Source organism: Schistocerca cancellata, chromosome 4 (genome assembly GCF_023864275.1).
Source record: "Schistocerca cancellata isolate TAMUIC-IGC-003103 chromosome 4, iqSchCanc2.1, whole genome shotgun sequence".
Classification (NCBI taxonomy): domain Eukaryota; kingdom Metazoa; phylum Arthropoda; class Insecta; order Orthoptera; family Acrididae; genus Schistocerca; species Schistocerca cancellata.
Window position 1 is genome coordinate 152632611 of NC_064629.1, and position 17261 is coordinate 152649871.

At 38.8% G+C, this 17261-nt stretch overlaps 1 protein-coding gene across 1 annotated transcript in view; it reads left to right on the top strand.

Annotated features, from left to right (window-relative positions):
- Positions 1 to 17261, top strand: part of LOC126183937 (Down syndrome cell adhesion molecule-like protein Dscam2) — a 461766-nt gene that overhangs the window by 320607 nt on the left and 123898 nt on the right. The window contains exons 12-14 of the mRNA XM_049926285.1: positions 1070 to 1367; positions 6842 to 7020; positions 7142 to 7291. Coding sequence (XP_049782242.1) covers positions 1070 to 1367; positions 6842 to 7020; positions 7142 to 7291 — 627 coding nt within the window. The remainder of the gene's footprint in view (positions 1 to 1069; positions 1368 to 6841; positions 7021 to 7141; positions 7292 to 17261) is intronic.

The following is a 17261-nucleotide window of genomic DNA, read 5'->3' on the forward strand; positions in this document are numbered from 1 at the left end:
AAACATCTTGAGCTTGCATTATCAGTCCATCATCATTGACACACAAGTTGCCAAAGTGGTGTCAAATAAAAAGGACAGGTATGAGGCAGCCAAACAACCCCAGATGGGGTCTCCCAGCCTATAACACCATACAATCATTTCATTTTTTATTTCAAGAAAGGAGCAAACAGGTTCAGAGTAAACGTTTCTCTACTAGCATTAGACTAGCAAAAAGGAAGAATAATATTACTTTCATTATTTCTCAAAAAGTTGGAATTTAGTTATATATATTAGCATCAAAATGAATAATATGAGCAAGCTCTTGAGACATACTCATTCATGGGTTGTAAAACATGCTGTAAAATCTCTTCCTACATAATTGAGTTAGATGCATGCATTTATGTTCTTAGTTGATTTCAAAAGGTGTATGCAGTTGAAAGCAGCTGCTGTTTAGTAGTAGCCTTTTCAAAAATGGTTCAAATGGCTCTGAGCACTATGGGACTCAACATCTTAGGTCATAAGTCCCCTAGAACTTAGAACTACTTAAACCTAACTAACCTAAGGACATCACACACACCCATGCCCGAGGCAGGATTCGAACCTGCGACCGTAGCAGTCCCGCGGTTCCGGACTGCAGCACCAGAACCGCTAGACCACCGCGGCCGGCTGTAGCATTTTCCTTTCACTGCCTTCTATTGGGCATAATAATATTCTGCTTAGGTTAAGAGCATGTGTTTGATAGCAGATACTCTTCTTGGTGCAGACACTGTAGTTTCTTTGTCAGATCTTTTGTTGACAGTCACTGATACATGATGTGTTAAACAGATAAAAATATCAACTATTTGATTTCATGCCATTTGGAGTACATTTCAAATATGTGTTAAATTACGAAATATTTTATCCAGCTTTTGAAAGTCAGGATTCTAGTGTGTTACAGAATGTTTGCCATATTTTCATATTTAGCTCCACAGCTTGATAGATGGTCTAGTGTATTGTACTTCCTCACATTTTTATCAGTTAAACTTACTTTTAAAGTCACTTCCACTATAATATAACATAATCCAATTTAGCATTTTATTTTTGTTCACAGCACCAGGTGACAACTGGCACAGTGTAGCAGCAGGTTCAGAACTGACAGCAGAGGTCAGTGGGCTCTTGCCAGCAACACTGTACCAATTCAGGGTAGTGGCAGAGAATGACCTGGGACTGGGAGAGCACAGTGAGCCTGTCTTGCTACAAACAGATGGAGAAGCACCTGCTGGAGAGCCTCAGGGGCTGTCAGTGACAGCTGTAGCCTCTGACCAGCTAAGAGTTGCCTGGTCACCACCTCTGCAACACATGTGGAATGGAAACATTTTGGGCTACTACATTGGATACAGAGAACATAGGTGAAGTGTAGTGTGTGCTATTAGAATTGTAAATTTATTTACATGCAATAATATGTAACTTACACTAATATCATATAATTAATGAACCCTTGGCACAAAACCACCTCAGGCTACTATTATAAGATAAAATTAGATTTACAAAATAGTTTCAGCTGACTGACCACCCTCTAACAAATTTTCTACTGCCATCTGTAGTGCACCAGATGCTGAAAGCATTTTCATATGATAGTGATGAACATTCCCTGAACATTGATTCTGAATTCTGAAACTACACAGTGTTCCTGAATTTCAACACCTCTTATTAACCCATCCTCTGACTAAGAAGTATCTGAATTTCACAATTGCCAGTTTTGTTCTTTGATTTCATACTGTGAACAATAGCAGCATGTATTATCCATGTAACTGTTGCTGTGCAGGTTATGTAGCTTCATACTCACAGATTCAGGTATCAGTGAACAGCTTGTCCAAATTGTTTCAGCATCTTACACAAACATATGTAGCTACAGTGTGGACATATCTGCAATGTAGACCTGCAATTGTGCATAGAGATACCTGTGGAGATGTTGGATTTCATCTTTGTAGACAATCTTTCTCATTATTTCCACCTCTTGTCACAGTTGGTTGAGGGGTGTTGCTGGTAATGCAGATGGGACCAAATTCCATTCTGTCATATGTAACAAGCACTAATTGAGAGATGTATCTGATGAGTCCATTGGATACAGCAAGAAGTGTGCCAATGGGAATTACCTTACTGGAAGATCACATCCCCCTGAAGTTCTAAAACAACTAAATAAATCCTCCAAATTTCAGTGTTCCAACAATAAAAGAACAGGAGTATACACTCATTGTAGGTACTATGTTACATCCATTCAACAAAAATTTACATAACAAGTTCAATGGGCAAAATGTTAGCCATTCCATTAAAAGAGTACACTGGTTTCTATGGAGCACTGTAGTTGGTGTAAAACTATTACCAGGCTCCACCACTGACATATATCATGGCAGTGAAGTGGTGTGTATGTGTCAATCGGTTGTACAAATTATCGCAGTAAGATGGTCAGTGTGGATGTAAGACAGAATGGCAGGAAGGAGCCATCATATTTGAACATGTCCATGACTGCATAATGAATGAAGAAGAGAGCCTGGAAGGAGAGTGGAGTTGGAGAGAGGTGTCTGCTCAAAGAGCAACAGGAGAAGGACCCTTTATGGGAGCTGGAGGCGGACAGAGAAAGCTGCAGTTGCATCCATTTGAGGTGTCATGGTGAAGGTCTATGCAGTTGGCTACATTGGACGATGAAGGTTCCTGCTGTGCAAAGTGACAAGACAAGGAGAGCTGTCCACTGAGGAGAGTCATCAAAGTGCCTGGATGCTAGGGAGCATCTGTCATTTGTCCTGTCACATGATGTACGTATACCTTATGGAAGCATCCATAATAACCATCCAATTTGTATCCTGAAGGGGCTCACTGAAGTGGAAGAGGAGCTGATACCCAGGTGCCAGCAGCTTATGTCCAGGTGGGGAAGGAGATGGTGGGGCACCACCATCAGCCACCTCTGAGATCTGGATGTGGGCACTTGAATTGTGGACACAGAAATTCAGACACTGGAAAAGATCAAGGCCCAAAATATTAAGTGACATAAGTGAGTGCATGACAAGAAACTGTGCTATCAGGCTGACTGAACTCTAATGTGTGTGCATATGACAACTACCACAAAGTGTAACTTCATGGTTATCATAGTTCTTGAGGGTGCCACAAGAAAACAGTTGTGGGGAAGCGATTAAAGCCTAAGCATCTACGTTATTAATAGACTTGAAAGACACAACATCTATTTGAAATTTAACAATATGTCCATCAATGTTCAAATCTGTGAACAGTGCATTGCCAAAATATTTGAGGACTGAGACCACTTATGTGGACTGAGACCACTTATGTGGAAAATAGTTTTACCATCAGCCACAGTATGTGCAAGAGAATATATAGCAGAACAAACACTGAGAGTGGTATCACCATTAGAACTCCATAACTGAATATGATACACTTATTTTCAAGGTCATCAGTATAAGAACCAGTTTCCCAAGCCTGAGGGGCTGAGTCACATAGAAACACCAGGTTGCATGTAACACTGGAAGGATTGGTGTGGCACAGCTTTTGTGAACATGCTTCAGCTTTGTTATCCTGTTCGTGGCAAAATAGGCATCAAAAATGGTAAGACAGCCTGTCATTGTGGATGACGCACTGGATACAAGATTTGATGGGCAGTGACAAATCACCAGTAGGAGGCGAGTTCTGGTTCTGTGGCATTGCCTAAGGTCATGGTGGTGAGTGACCAGCTGATGAAGTGGAACCTGGGTCCCTAGGCGTAGCGTGATGTCTAGATGGTGGACAACCAGCAGAAGGTGGTGGGAGAGGGGGGGGGGGGGGGGGGGTACGTCCTGAGGTGTGGTCCAAAGTCTCGGTGTCTGGCTTTGATGACCCAACCAATGACTGTCAGATATGGAAGAATGCTGGAAACTCATGTGAAATATGTCAGATCATCACATGAAAATGCCTGTGCAGAGTTTTGAGCTTGTGCAGATGCATGCACCATTGATAACCATTCATTTAATGAGTAGTTGCTCAGGCTGAGGAGGTCATTCTAGAGCCCTGAGTCCAGAGCATGAACAAGCAGCATGTCTCTGACCATGGAATCTGCATAAGGCAGGGCACAGTTTGCATTTCCATGTATAAACTGACAGTTGTGGGCTAAGTCTTGCAAGGAGGAAATTCTTTCAGTATATGATTGTCCAGATTGTTTAAAAGTATGTTTATAAGTGGCATGCCACCACCACAGGAAGGTTATCCTGAAAATGTGTACCTAGTTTATGCATTACATCTGTATAATGCAATTCATTTGGTTACTTACCTGGAAAAAGTTCCTTTATAGGTTCGGACACAGGATAACCAATGGTGGACAAGAAAAATGCACACTTTGTTACATCATCATAAGGTCCATAAATAGTGAAATGTTATTCCAAGTGGGCCACATAGCAGATCTACTGGTACCCTGCCAGGTCAAGTGCTTGGGGTGGACGCAGGGCTACCTTTGAAAACAACCATGAAGTCTAACAACTTAGTTGCAACTACTGTATGCCATTCTATGTGCACATGATCACAAACAAGCTGTCTGTCCACATGAATGGCCTCCACTGGCCAAGAGAGCTGGAACATCCACTTGCCAGGCATGATGCAGAACATGATGTGCTGGACTTCCAAGACTGCTTCACAGGCTGTGCCATCTGTATTCTTGCTACTGACAATAGTGTCTCTGCAATGTGTAGGTGGGAACTCCCTGTGCAACATATCCTTTACTGCCATAATCCTTCTGGCATCAAACTTTGCTGGTCCCTGTTCTCTACCTGCTTCTATCCTCTTTACTGCTCACACTTCAACCTCACGCATGTCTTCTATTCCCCACCCCCCTCAGCCCCCAAGCACACCTGCATAGTCCTATTTCCTCCTCTCTGCTTCTCTCCCTCTCCCTCCCCCTGCTCCCTAGCACAGCCTCCTGATATTATGCCCAGCAGAGTCTTGTCCCCATTGCATCCCGTCACACTTCCACAGCAGCATTACAACATCTTCCGTCAATCCTGCTGTGCTGTCCCTCCCCTTCCCTTCTCCACCTCATCCATTTTCAGTACCCCCACTACCCACCCCAGCTGAGATCACTACTCACCCTAGTGGGGCCACAGCACCGGAGACAACAGTGGTCATGTGTGCAAGAGCAAGTATGAAAGTGTGTGTGTATTGCTTCATCTGATGAAGGACTTTGTCTGATAGCTAAAAAACACCCAATTGCTTACTTTTATATGTGCTTGTCCTCTGCTCAATGGCTCCTCTATGTAATGAGTAGCAGTCTATTCTAATTCATATTGTTATTCCATCCCTGATTTTCCATTGTTTATTGCAACTGGACTTTTTTATAAATAATCTTTAACAATTTTAAAAGAATAGGAATATCCGTACTAAAAGAAAAATTACCTTCATTTCTTGTCACAAAAGATTCAGTGTGTGGTAAATGATTTGTAATGAAAAACTGATAGCACTTTTAATACAAAAGATGTAGATTTTTACTTTTGTTATGAAATATGAAGTATGGTCATTAGAAACATGGATAATTTCAAAGACTAATAAATTCATTTTTAAATTAAATTTAAAGTATTTAGAAATCTATAAATGTGCAACATTTATTCATAAAAAAGGTGAAGTTGTGGTCAATCTGAAGACTGGTTTGAACTCCATAGTGCCTTACTAGGTATGGTCCTGTTAGAGGTGCTATGCCATTGCCTTCCTCTGATCACTGAACTGGCTTTCCCCAGACAGGGGGTGTGTGTGTGTGTGTGTGTGTGTGTGTGTGTGTGTGTGTGTGTGTGTCAAATCAGAGTTTTGATGGTAAAGAATAACTTAAGCAATTTTTTTCACTCTTCTGTCCATTCCATCACTATACTTCCAGTTTCAAAAACATAACTTAATACTGGTACTGATATTTACATGCAATAAAGACACTTATGAGCTCTTCACTTTTTTTATCAATTTACGCTTGGTGTAGAAAACATTTCTGCATATGTTATGATCACTTTACATTTACATTATGTTGTAGTTCCTGATCATCAGGATTGCTTATTACTGTAATGAAATAACCAGAAGCAGATACTCACATCCAAGATATTAGTTCTCATACATACATAGAACTTTGTAAAAATAACTCCAAATGGTTCTGTATAGCAGATATAGTGAATGGTGGTTATTCCAAATAATATGGACTGTTGCTGCAGGAAACTTTATCATGTTCACAACCATATATAGCTTAAAGTGATTCCATGGCACAAAACTGAGTAAGATGGCACAGTTGTTAAGAGACTGCATTCACATTCAGGAGGACCAAGGCTCAAATACTCATTTGGACATCCATATTTATGTTTCTTCTGGTTTCCTAAAATTTCTTAAGACAAAGTACATGATTGTTATTTCGAAAAATATGCAGTTGATGTGATTCCTCTTACCTCTCCAATCTAAGCTTGTGCTACATCTGTAATGACTTCCTTATTAACAGGATGTTAAATTTTTCCTCCTTTGTTTGTTTCACTGCACAAAGAGAGACAGTTTATAGTGTTTCATTTATTACTGAAATGCTCTGAAGACCCATTTCAATAACATGCTAAAAGTATTAAATATAATTTGATCTACTTCTACTCAGTAACACTGGAATTATATCTTAGCATTTCAAAACTAATTTCAGATGTCAGTAAGAAGTCACTAGAAATTTAATATTTTTAGTTGCAGTGTACAGTAACTGTCACAAGTAGCCAGGTACTGGACCTTTCAGTTACTGAATTTGCAGATTCTGAAGATTAATTTTCCATGGTAGATTTTAAAATGCACAGTAATGTTTTCATGACAGACTACAACATCTATATCTGATGCATCTGTATTTCAGTTCAAGCAGACAGACAAGTTACACTTACACAACTGTCAGTGAAAAGGGATCTGGGCCATATAGCACAGTACTTAGTGGCCTTAAGAAATACAGAAAATATGGTGTTGTTGTCCAAGCATTTAATGAAAAAGGCCCAGGTCCAATGTCACCAGAGATAATAGCACAGACTCTAGAAGATGGTGAGTAAACATAGTATTTTAACAATATTTCAAGACACCTATGGAAGCAAAGAATGTCACATTTCTGCAGTACTTTGGTTCCTTATTAGTATATATGTTCATGAGCCTGACATTTTTTCAGTACCAAGTGCTGCTCCTCTGGACATTAAATGTGCAGCTAAAGGACCACAAGTAATATTCCTTACTTGGCAGCCACCACCACTCTTCTCACAAAATGGGCTAATACAAGGATATAAAGTATATTATGAAAATATGAATGAATGGCCCCCAGGTAAGCTTAGCAATTAAGCTTTGTTTTGAAAATGGTAGTCCAAGTTATTTATTAAACTCTATAATATTTCCTTCTCATGTGATTTTGTATTTATGCTATAAGCTAAGCAACCAAATATATGTTTAATGCCAAATTACACCTCACAGCAATTCAGGGCAAGATGCCTGTTATAAAATTTCTGCACTTCCTTTTCATCTTCAATGCAAAGCATCGCACTCTGTCAGTGCTCTTAGTGATAAAGGGTGTACATAAAGTCCGGGAGCACTTTCAGTTATTTATTGCACAAGAACCAAACATTGTACAGATATCATACATATGTCGTTTTGAAGAGAAACCCTGAAAGTTTTTTCATGTATACTGCCACAGTGTAGTTTGGTAATTTGCCAATAGTCAGTGCTAGTCACAAATGTGGAAATTTCAGGTATAGAGAAAACTTTCTGTGTTTTGGAGTTTCACAAAAACAAGTGTGCTGCAGCTGTTCAACGGATGTTTAGAACCAAGTACAGTAAGAAGCCACCAATAAGGAAGGCTATTTACCACTGGCGCAACAAGTTCATTATGATGGGTTGCTTATGCCTGGCAAAGAGAAGCAGACATACCAGTGTGAGTGAAGTAAATGTGGAATGCGTACGAGAGACATTCATAAGGAGTCCAAAGAAACTGGTGCATCATGCCTCCCATGAACTTAAAATGGCTCCAATGACAGTGTGGAAAGTCCTGCAACAGGAGCTGTCTATGAAAACATTCAAACTGGAGGCTAGTTCTTCTGCTGTCAATGACGACAACAAAGACAAACGTTTTGAGTTTTGTTCGCAGTTGCAACAATTGAATCATGTCATTGTTGATTGTTTAATTTTTAGTGATGAAGTCACTTTTCACACTAATGCGAAAGTGAACAGCCATAACTGTTGAATCTGGGGTACAAAGAATCCACACGAATGCATTGAATTTGACCATGATTCCCCAAAGGTGTATGTTTTTTGTGCTTTGTCACGTCAAAAATTGTACGAGCCATTCTTCTTCGCTGAGGGCACTATCACGGAATATTCCTACTTGGACATGTTGCAGCAATGGCTGATGCCTAAAATGCAATCGGACTCTCTGTTCATCTTTCAGCAGGATGGGGCTCCACCCCATTTTCATCTTGAAGTTTGTGGGTACTTGAAAACGGAGCTGCCGCATCTATGGATTGGCCGTGCTACAGAAGGGGACAGCTGTTTCATGAAATGGCCTCCCCAATCACCAGATCTCACTCCATTTGACTTTTTTCTGTGGGGACACATTAAAGATCTTGTGTATGTACCGCCTCTACCATGTGATGTAGCAGATCTGCGGGAGAGAATATGGGAAGCAACTGTCACAGTCGATGATGCCTTGCTGGGACGGGTATGGCAAGAATTCAATTACTGTATTGACATCTGCTGGGTCACTCAGGGTTTGCATATCAAATGTTTGTAAAAAAAAAACTTCCAGGGTTTCTCTTCATATTACAGTATGTATGACATCTGTTTATTTATTTATTTAGCAGCTTATGATGTACATCTATGGACTAAGTCCAAGTACATATTTGCTTTGTCAGTTTTCCAATAAAATACATTACTTTTACTGATTCTAACTATAGTTTTGCTAAGATAACTAATAAATTTTAAGCACAACATTTCTGAAAATTAACATCATTGTTACAAAATTTTAGATACTGTAAACTGAACAGATTTTATGAAGCATTCACAATCTATGTACCTAAATTACAAAACATTTAATTGCAATAATTCTATGCTATGGGTCCATCATTTTATACATACAGTATAATACATTCACATAGCACATACATATTCTAGATCCCATTTTGTTTATATTCATAAAATTTTTTAATAGCAATAATACCGTAGAAAAGCAAAATCTTTAGATAAAACAATGCTGTTAAGAAGTTAACACATTTTACTTTTTCTTTTTCTCTGTACCTGTGTAAATTTTTCTTTTAGTGTACTATGTCTGTTTGCTTCAGTTATTTTCATTTGAAAGAAATTCTCTGATTGAATATGAAGGGGTTTCTAATAGCAGTTGTTTGATTGACTGTTTAAACTTATCCTTTGATTTGGCATTAGTGATGTGTGGTGGTAAAGAGTTTTACAACTTTACTGCCATGTAACCACTGCTTCTCTACATCGAGTTGTGTTATGCTGCAGAATTCTTAATTTCTTGGTGTTTCTGGTACAATGTTTAGTTCTCGTGCAATAAATAATTGAAAGTGTTCCCGAACTTTATATACACTCTGTATTATTGTTGACACCTCATATAGTTCTTTATTATTACATTCTCATGTATTTTATTTACTATTTGCAATTACTGATGTGCTTAGATATGATTGTGTGGCTTTGCATCTAGCTGTAACATTTATAGTTTTCTTTCACTTGCCTCTGCTATTTGTAGTAACTAGTGTACTGGCAGTTGGTAAGCAGTTTTGCAACCACCTATTGTTCTTAATCAAGGCACTAGATAAATTATATTTTGTTGTAATTCTGTACAGAAAAGCCTGCTGTGCCCACTGACTAGGAAGAAACAGATTATTTATCAGTATCTTCTAATAATCTCCATTCTGTAACTCGTAGACAAACAGATGCAGGCAGCTATGTGGTGAATAATGATGCACTTCATAAAATATTTATGCTGGACTGATAGGCTTTCCTACTGCTGTTTCAGGTGTTGGTATTTAAAGTGATTTTAAAGAAATCTCTCAAGAAATATAACAATGACAAATATATAAAGGAAGACTGATTAATGAAGACAGCATTAAGATCTTTAATTTCATGTTAAAAAATGTAAATTGGGGGAAACAAATATTTCTGTAGGCGTAAAATTCAACACATTCTTGTCTAATTATAAATACTATTATGGTATCTCATTCCTTCTGAAAGTTAAAATTTACAAAAAATCAAATGTATGAGAAACAAATGAAATCAAAAAGTCATCAGAAAGTCTCTGAATGCTACACAAATATGCAAAGCAGAAAACTGCTTTGAAACAATATGTGAAATGCTGTAGACAAAAATAAAGGGAAGTTATTGTAGCAACAAAGACACAATACAATGATTCAGAAAGAGGAAAAACGAAATCAATGTGGAAAATTATAAATAATAATCATCCAGGCAAACATAACAAAGCAAGTAATAATTTCACCATAAAACACAGAAATGAGAAATAATGATCTGCTTCTAATAGCTGATATATTTAATGGTCATTATATTAATGCAGCTCAAAACCTAATCAAAAGTAAATACAGGGTGATTTTTTCCATGTACAAACTCTAGGTACTAATCAATGACAGGATACAGAACAAAAAAGATCTAACGAACTTACATCCAGAAATGCATGGTTTCCATGCTAGAGTCCATTTATTCAGTCATACTTTGTTACAGAGGCTTCGGTCTAATATGTACTATACCATGCAGCTACAGTTGCAACATGCATGGTTTCCTCTTAGAGGGTGGTTCTGTTCCTCATACGTCATGCACTAGTGCCCTCTCCTGCCATAGTAATTGGTAATGTTGTGTCCGATTCACTTCTCTTGCTGACTCACCTTGTAGTCGATATGATAAAGTGCTGTACAAAACGGTTCCATATTTGAATCGAGAGCTTGCTGACATGGTGTTTACTTATGGAAAGGCAAGTGGCCATGGGCAACTGGAAGCAAAGTTGTATCAGGAGACGTACCCCACCACCAACAACCACAGCATTCAATGTTTGCAACATGAGTGTATCACTGTTTGTCTGAGACAAGGTAGTTTCAGGAAGCAGGAAAGCATGAAAGACGTACCCGAAATGTTCTGACACGAGACTTGGAGGAAAATGTGACTAAAATTGTGGAAAGCATCCACCATGTCAATACCAGGCAGTTGGCCTGCCAGTACAGGGTAAGCCAGATGACTATTTGGAATATTCTCCATGACAACTGTTACTAAGTTTATCACTTACAGCATGTGCAGGGCTTACTAGGAACAGACTATCCACATCAGGAGTACTTTTGTCACTGGTTTGTCCACCAGGCAACAATGATTCCGGGATTTATGTCATCCATCCTATGCACAGATGAGGGCCACCTCTACGCAGTGTGGTATCTTCATCTTTCATAACAGTCACTCTGGGATAGTATGCAGAACCCTAGTGGTGTGGTGACAGCTAACCATCAGCATTGGTATAGCCGGAAGGTGTGGGCCAGGATAATAGATGACCGTATTTCGGGACCAGTCTTCCTTCCATATCACCTAACAGTTCGGAACACATCTCAATTGTGTCTTCCCTGGTCAATGAATTGGACAAGGGGGTCCAGTTGCATGGCCTGCTCATTCATTGGATCTCAACCCATGTGATTTCTGGTTATGGGACCGTCTCAAAAGTATTGTGTATGGAGAGCCCATTCCACATGTGGAGACATTGGAGCAGTGTATTCATACTGCCTTTGGCACTGTTCAGATGAAGTATGGCTGATGTGAACATGAGACAGAACACGCTATGGCATGTACACACATGGAAACTATTTTCAACACATGCCGTAACTGTGGCTGCATGGTACAGCGTGTATTAGACCACAGTCTTTGTAGCAATGTATGACTGAATAAATGGTCTTTAGCATGGAAACCATGCATTTACAGACATAAGTTCATTAGCCCTTGTTTGTTCCATATCCTCTCATTGATCAATCCCTAGAGTTTTTACACCCTGTATAATCCTATAATAAATGTAGAAATTCCAATAAGTTAAAGGACAAAATACTTATGTTCAGCAAAACCCAAAGAATTAAATACACTATCAGTAAACTAAAGAATGAACTAATGTAAAGATTTGATGGCAGCCCAGAAAAAATTATTAAATATAGTGCTGGTAATATGTCTCACGACTTGTTGACATAACCAATGACTTCTTTGCAACAGAAGTGTTTCCAAGTAGATTTAAGCTATCAACAGTATTAATAGTTTATAAAAGCAAAGACAAGCCTTACATCAAAAACTTCAGACCATTTTTGCTGTTACAATACCATATGATACAATACAATATGATATTGCAGTGCCTGTGTTATCGTGAATTATGATGCAGTGTTCTTTTGGACATGCATGCAGCACTGATGATAAGCGGAAAATCCAGGTTAGGGTCCCGGTCCAACATAAATTTTCATTGTTGTCATTTCATTATACAGCTGATGGCTGTTCATATGTGCAACTGCAAATACATTACATGTATTTTATAATGGCTATAGTCACCACAGTGCCTGTTGTTTTAGACATGCATGCATGTCCAAAGGAATATTGCATCATAATCTGGAATAAGTATTTAGCCATTGACACCAGGCAAGTGACTTTCAAGTAAAATCTCTACCCTGAACGGGAATATGTAAAGATGAATGTATGAAAACAGGTTGTAGATACATGGTTTGACAACATATGGAAGTTTGGGTCTGGCCACAAGTCATGCTCAGATAGCCAAATGGTATTTCATGTATATATTATCATTGTTGTCTGTATTTTCAAAAATAATTTGAAGAATGATATATGGTAGATTGTGTGTATTGTGTGTGTATTGAAACTGGGGACCCAGAAATAACAGAGAGGCTTCGTCCTGCCGTAGCCCTCAGTGGTAGAGTAATTATTGTGTACACGTATGTATAGACAGTGTTGCACAGTAATCGCTGACATAGTGTAACTGAGGCAGAATAAGGGGAATCAGCCCACATTCACCAAGGCAGATGGAAAACCACCTTAAAAACCATCCACAGGCTGGCCGGCACACCGGACCTTGACACAAATCCACCGGGCGGATTCATGCCGGGGACTGACATGTCTTCCTACTCGGGAAGAGTTCTTGTTAATGCACAGAATTGTTTCAGAAAAAGAAAATCAATTTCAAAGAGCTCTCTTCAATTTCCTAAAAGTTGTTTTATTGCCATAGATGATAAAGAACTAAACTGTGGTTTATTTTTAGGCCTTTCCAAAACTTTTGGCCCTGCAACTCATCATCTACTACTTTTAAAACTATGTACCTATGGTGTCTGTGGTGTTTCCTATGAGTGGCTCTCAAGTCATATTTATCTGATAGGAAGCAAAGAGTGGAAATTTGTCAAGAAAATATAGTGTACCATCCTGATTACAAAAAAATGTAATTAATTATGGGGTGCCCCAGGGTTCAGTATTGGGTCCATTGTTCTTCTTTGTTTTAATTGCAGATGATACCACCTTCTTTGTTGAACAAAATGATAATTATGAGTTGCGGCAAAAAATTGACCTGTATGGATGAACTTCAACCATATGAGAAATAAAACATGAACCAACATAAAGGTTATGCTAGGGAGCAGCCAAATTCAGCCAGAGAATCATTTTAAAAAATTTTAGGATTATGGGCGGATGAACAGTTAAGATGGGAAAAATATGTAGAAATTCTTAATAAAAAGTTAAGCAAGTACTGTTACATATTAAGAACCCTTAAAAATTGCTGCAATGCTGAAGCAGTGTTAAGTGATTATTATACCTACATGCATAGTCTACAAAGGTAACATACTGTATACTGTTCTGGGGAAATACCACTTTTGCAAAACAGTCATTTACTCTTACAAGAATACCTGTTTCATTAAGATTCTTCAAGGAGAATCAAAATTATGGAACAGAGAGTAGGGACGACTTTCATAAGAAATGTAGACACAGAAGCAATATATCAGGACAGTATATCATATAAACCAAAGATTCTCATCAATGCATTGCCAGATAAGACTGAAATAAAATACCAAACTTTAATACATTTACAAGTGACCTAAAAGATCTACTAATAATTCACATCTTCTATAGCACTAATGTGTGGGGACAATGACCTGCAATGGTTGATGTTGCATCTGTAATCAGAGCAACAAAGGGTGGAATTTTATATTGTTGTTTTCAATTGTTTGTTCAGTCCATTCTTGCGATGTTCCTTAAACTTGGTGTCTAATATTTATATTAATAAAGTGATTTAATTGTGTTATAACAGTATGTGGCTACTTATCCACATGGAATTTCCCACACTGATAATGTGTAACAAGAAAATTGAATTGTAAGAACTTCAGTAACATACATCATTACAGTCCTGTCAAACAATGGATCATGAAACTAGAGAAAGGTTACTGGGACCTTTCACCCAACCAGATACTGTTTTTAGTGGATTAAAAGGTGTGATGAATGACATGGAGCTGAATATTTGTGAGGTGAAAAGTGAAAGTGATTATGTTTCTTGTCTCCCACTGGTGGACAACCACATGGAACATGTACAATGAATTAGTGTGCCACTAACCTTTGATCTTATTGACTTCATCATTGAGATGGATCAAACTATCCATGTTCATGTACCCGAACCAGATTTTCATGTGAAATTTCACCACCAAGAGTACACCCCATATGCATTCCATAGCACTTCCAGGGCAGAAATTAAGTAGACAAACTTGTTTCTTCCTCCACATGGAACCCGTCGACCTGGGCTACATGAGAAAAATTATGGTTTTATCTCCTGTACTGTGCATGATCGATGGGGTTCCAAATAATGACATCCCTGGATAACATAACCTTGTGCGAAACAGACCTTGTGCGAAACAGACATAATTTCAGTGATGTTCCTACACCACAACATTCATGATCTAAACTGTTATTAGTTCTACCTCAGTTTGACATCATGCAGACTGTTCTAACTACCCACAACATTGTCACTGACATGTCACAATTTTCTGCTTTGTCATGCAATATTGGTGACTACATGTTTATCATCAGTGATGTCATCTAATCATCTCTGATCATTCAAAAGTCTGAATTGGCAAACGCAGCTTTACTGCAACACCTGTCCAAATTTCTGGAGCAAGAAGTTCATCAGCTGATTTTTACAGAAAAGATAAATGGCAGAACACTTTCCTAGTTTTGGTGCCATCTGTGGGAATTATGCCTGACAATGCATTGTAGATGATATGGTAAAGCAAGTTACTGCGTCTAATCCAATTTTCTTTGATTTCAAATGAGGGTGAAACACATGAGAACAAACTACAAGTCGCCAACCAGATTTTTTCACTTTTGGATTAATGTCATCACAAAATAGAAGCCAACATTGATCTAAAGCAGCAGCAGCCATTATACACCTTGTCACAGTTGTGACTCCCTGTTGAGAGAGAACTTAAATGTGTGATTGTGTTTTAAGTTCAATTTGGCTCATCAGATCTTGTCTAGAGGCCAAACACACACTACAGATAAATAGGTCCCTTTATGATGATCTCAAGTTTGTAATGTACTAGCAGACCTGTTAGCTGTATTCTAATTAAATTAAAGTACCTGGAGTTGGATGTCACCAATAACACTAGGTGACACATAAAACTTGTTTAAATTGCTCTTGTTTACTTAATAACAATAGTTTGACAGTGCCACTAATTATCACTATCACTTCAGCAGCAACAGTTTACCAGAAAAACTTAAATTTTTGCTAACCAGTTGCAAAAACTGTTGTAACGGTTCCTAAGTCTGAACACACTTCCCAACACAACTTTATGGCCTGGTTTTAATGCCACTTGCATGAGTATTCCAAGCTGAGATAAGCCCAGTGATTTCTCAAGGATCTAACAATTCAACCACATGGAAATGTTTGTAATGGCAGTATATTCTCAATAAAAGCAAAGTTTGGAACCACCACAGTTCAGGAAACACAGTTCTTTGCAAACAGGTATGCCTGGACTCTCGAGTCCCCAACCAAAATCCCGAATTCACTTAAACGGAAACAGACATCAAAAACCATCTGGACTCTATCAGGTCACAGGCCAGAGTCCACTAATAATCTGAAACAGAAATGTCTAGCCTCTCTGGATTCTCTATTCCTGTCAACATTAGTTCCCTGCTGAACTTTTGATATCCCTTCCATACCTTTCAGAATGTCTGCTGTTGGCTTACAGCTTCTGTGTGTCTCCAATCATGTAATTTCATCATAGTGCCATTCAGTATGATACAAATCTGTACAACTGTGAGCCAATTGGCCAACATTAACCACTATGCTCATGTATAGAAGAAACAGGGTACCTTGAATGACTAGAGATAGGACACTCACATTCACAGGACTTGTACATGAGTATGTTCTCCAGAAATGATTAGCATTTGAACCAGGTTGGCCTGCAGATTCAAGGTCAACATCAGTATCGCAGCACAACACAACATACCAGTAAAATGTGCCTGTGGCTCTCGTTGTTACCATAAACTGAAGGTAATGGATCAGTGTTACTTGAGCAGACATGCAGCATGCCATGCACGGACCATACTATCAAATATGTGAATTTGAAAGAGGGCGCATTATTGGCATGTGAGAATGTGATGCATCCATTTGGGAAATTTCTGCTTGTGTGGGATGAAATGTTTCAGAAATGCAATGGGTGTGTGCAGAATGGTTCACGGAAGGCTGCAGAACATTGTAAGATGTGTCAGTTTGCACTACCCAGACCACCCCCCAAGGAGATTGACACCTCATCCGAATAGCATTGCAGGACAGATCTGCATCCTCCTTGGCTCTGGTGCAACAGTGGAACACATTGTACACTATCAGGAGTGACAGTCCATCACCTTTTATTACAGCATGGGTTATGTGTGCATCATCCACTTTTCTGCCCACCTTTGATGAATGTGCAGAAATATTCTAGATGGAAATGGTGTGAGGAATAATGCCACTGGGGACAGGAATGGCATCAGATAGTGTTTTCAGATCAATGTTTGTTTGAAAATAGTAGCCACATTTTGGTTTGCTTCTCAGCAAGACAATGTATGATCACATGTTGCTGCATGAACACATACCCTCCTGGTGTCACAGAATGTCAGCCTTTTGCCCTGACCTGCCAGATGATCAGACTTGTCACCAATTGAAAATATATGAGACATGGTGAAATGACGGGGGCAGCACTGTGACCCAATGCCAGACACCACTAATGAACTTTAGAACC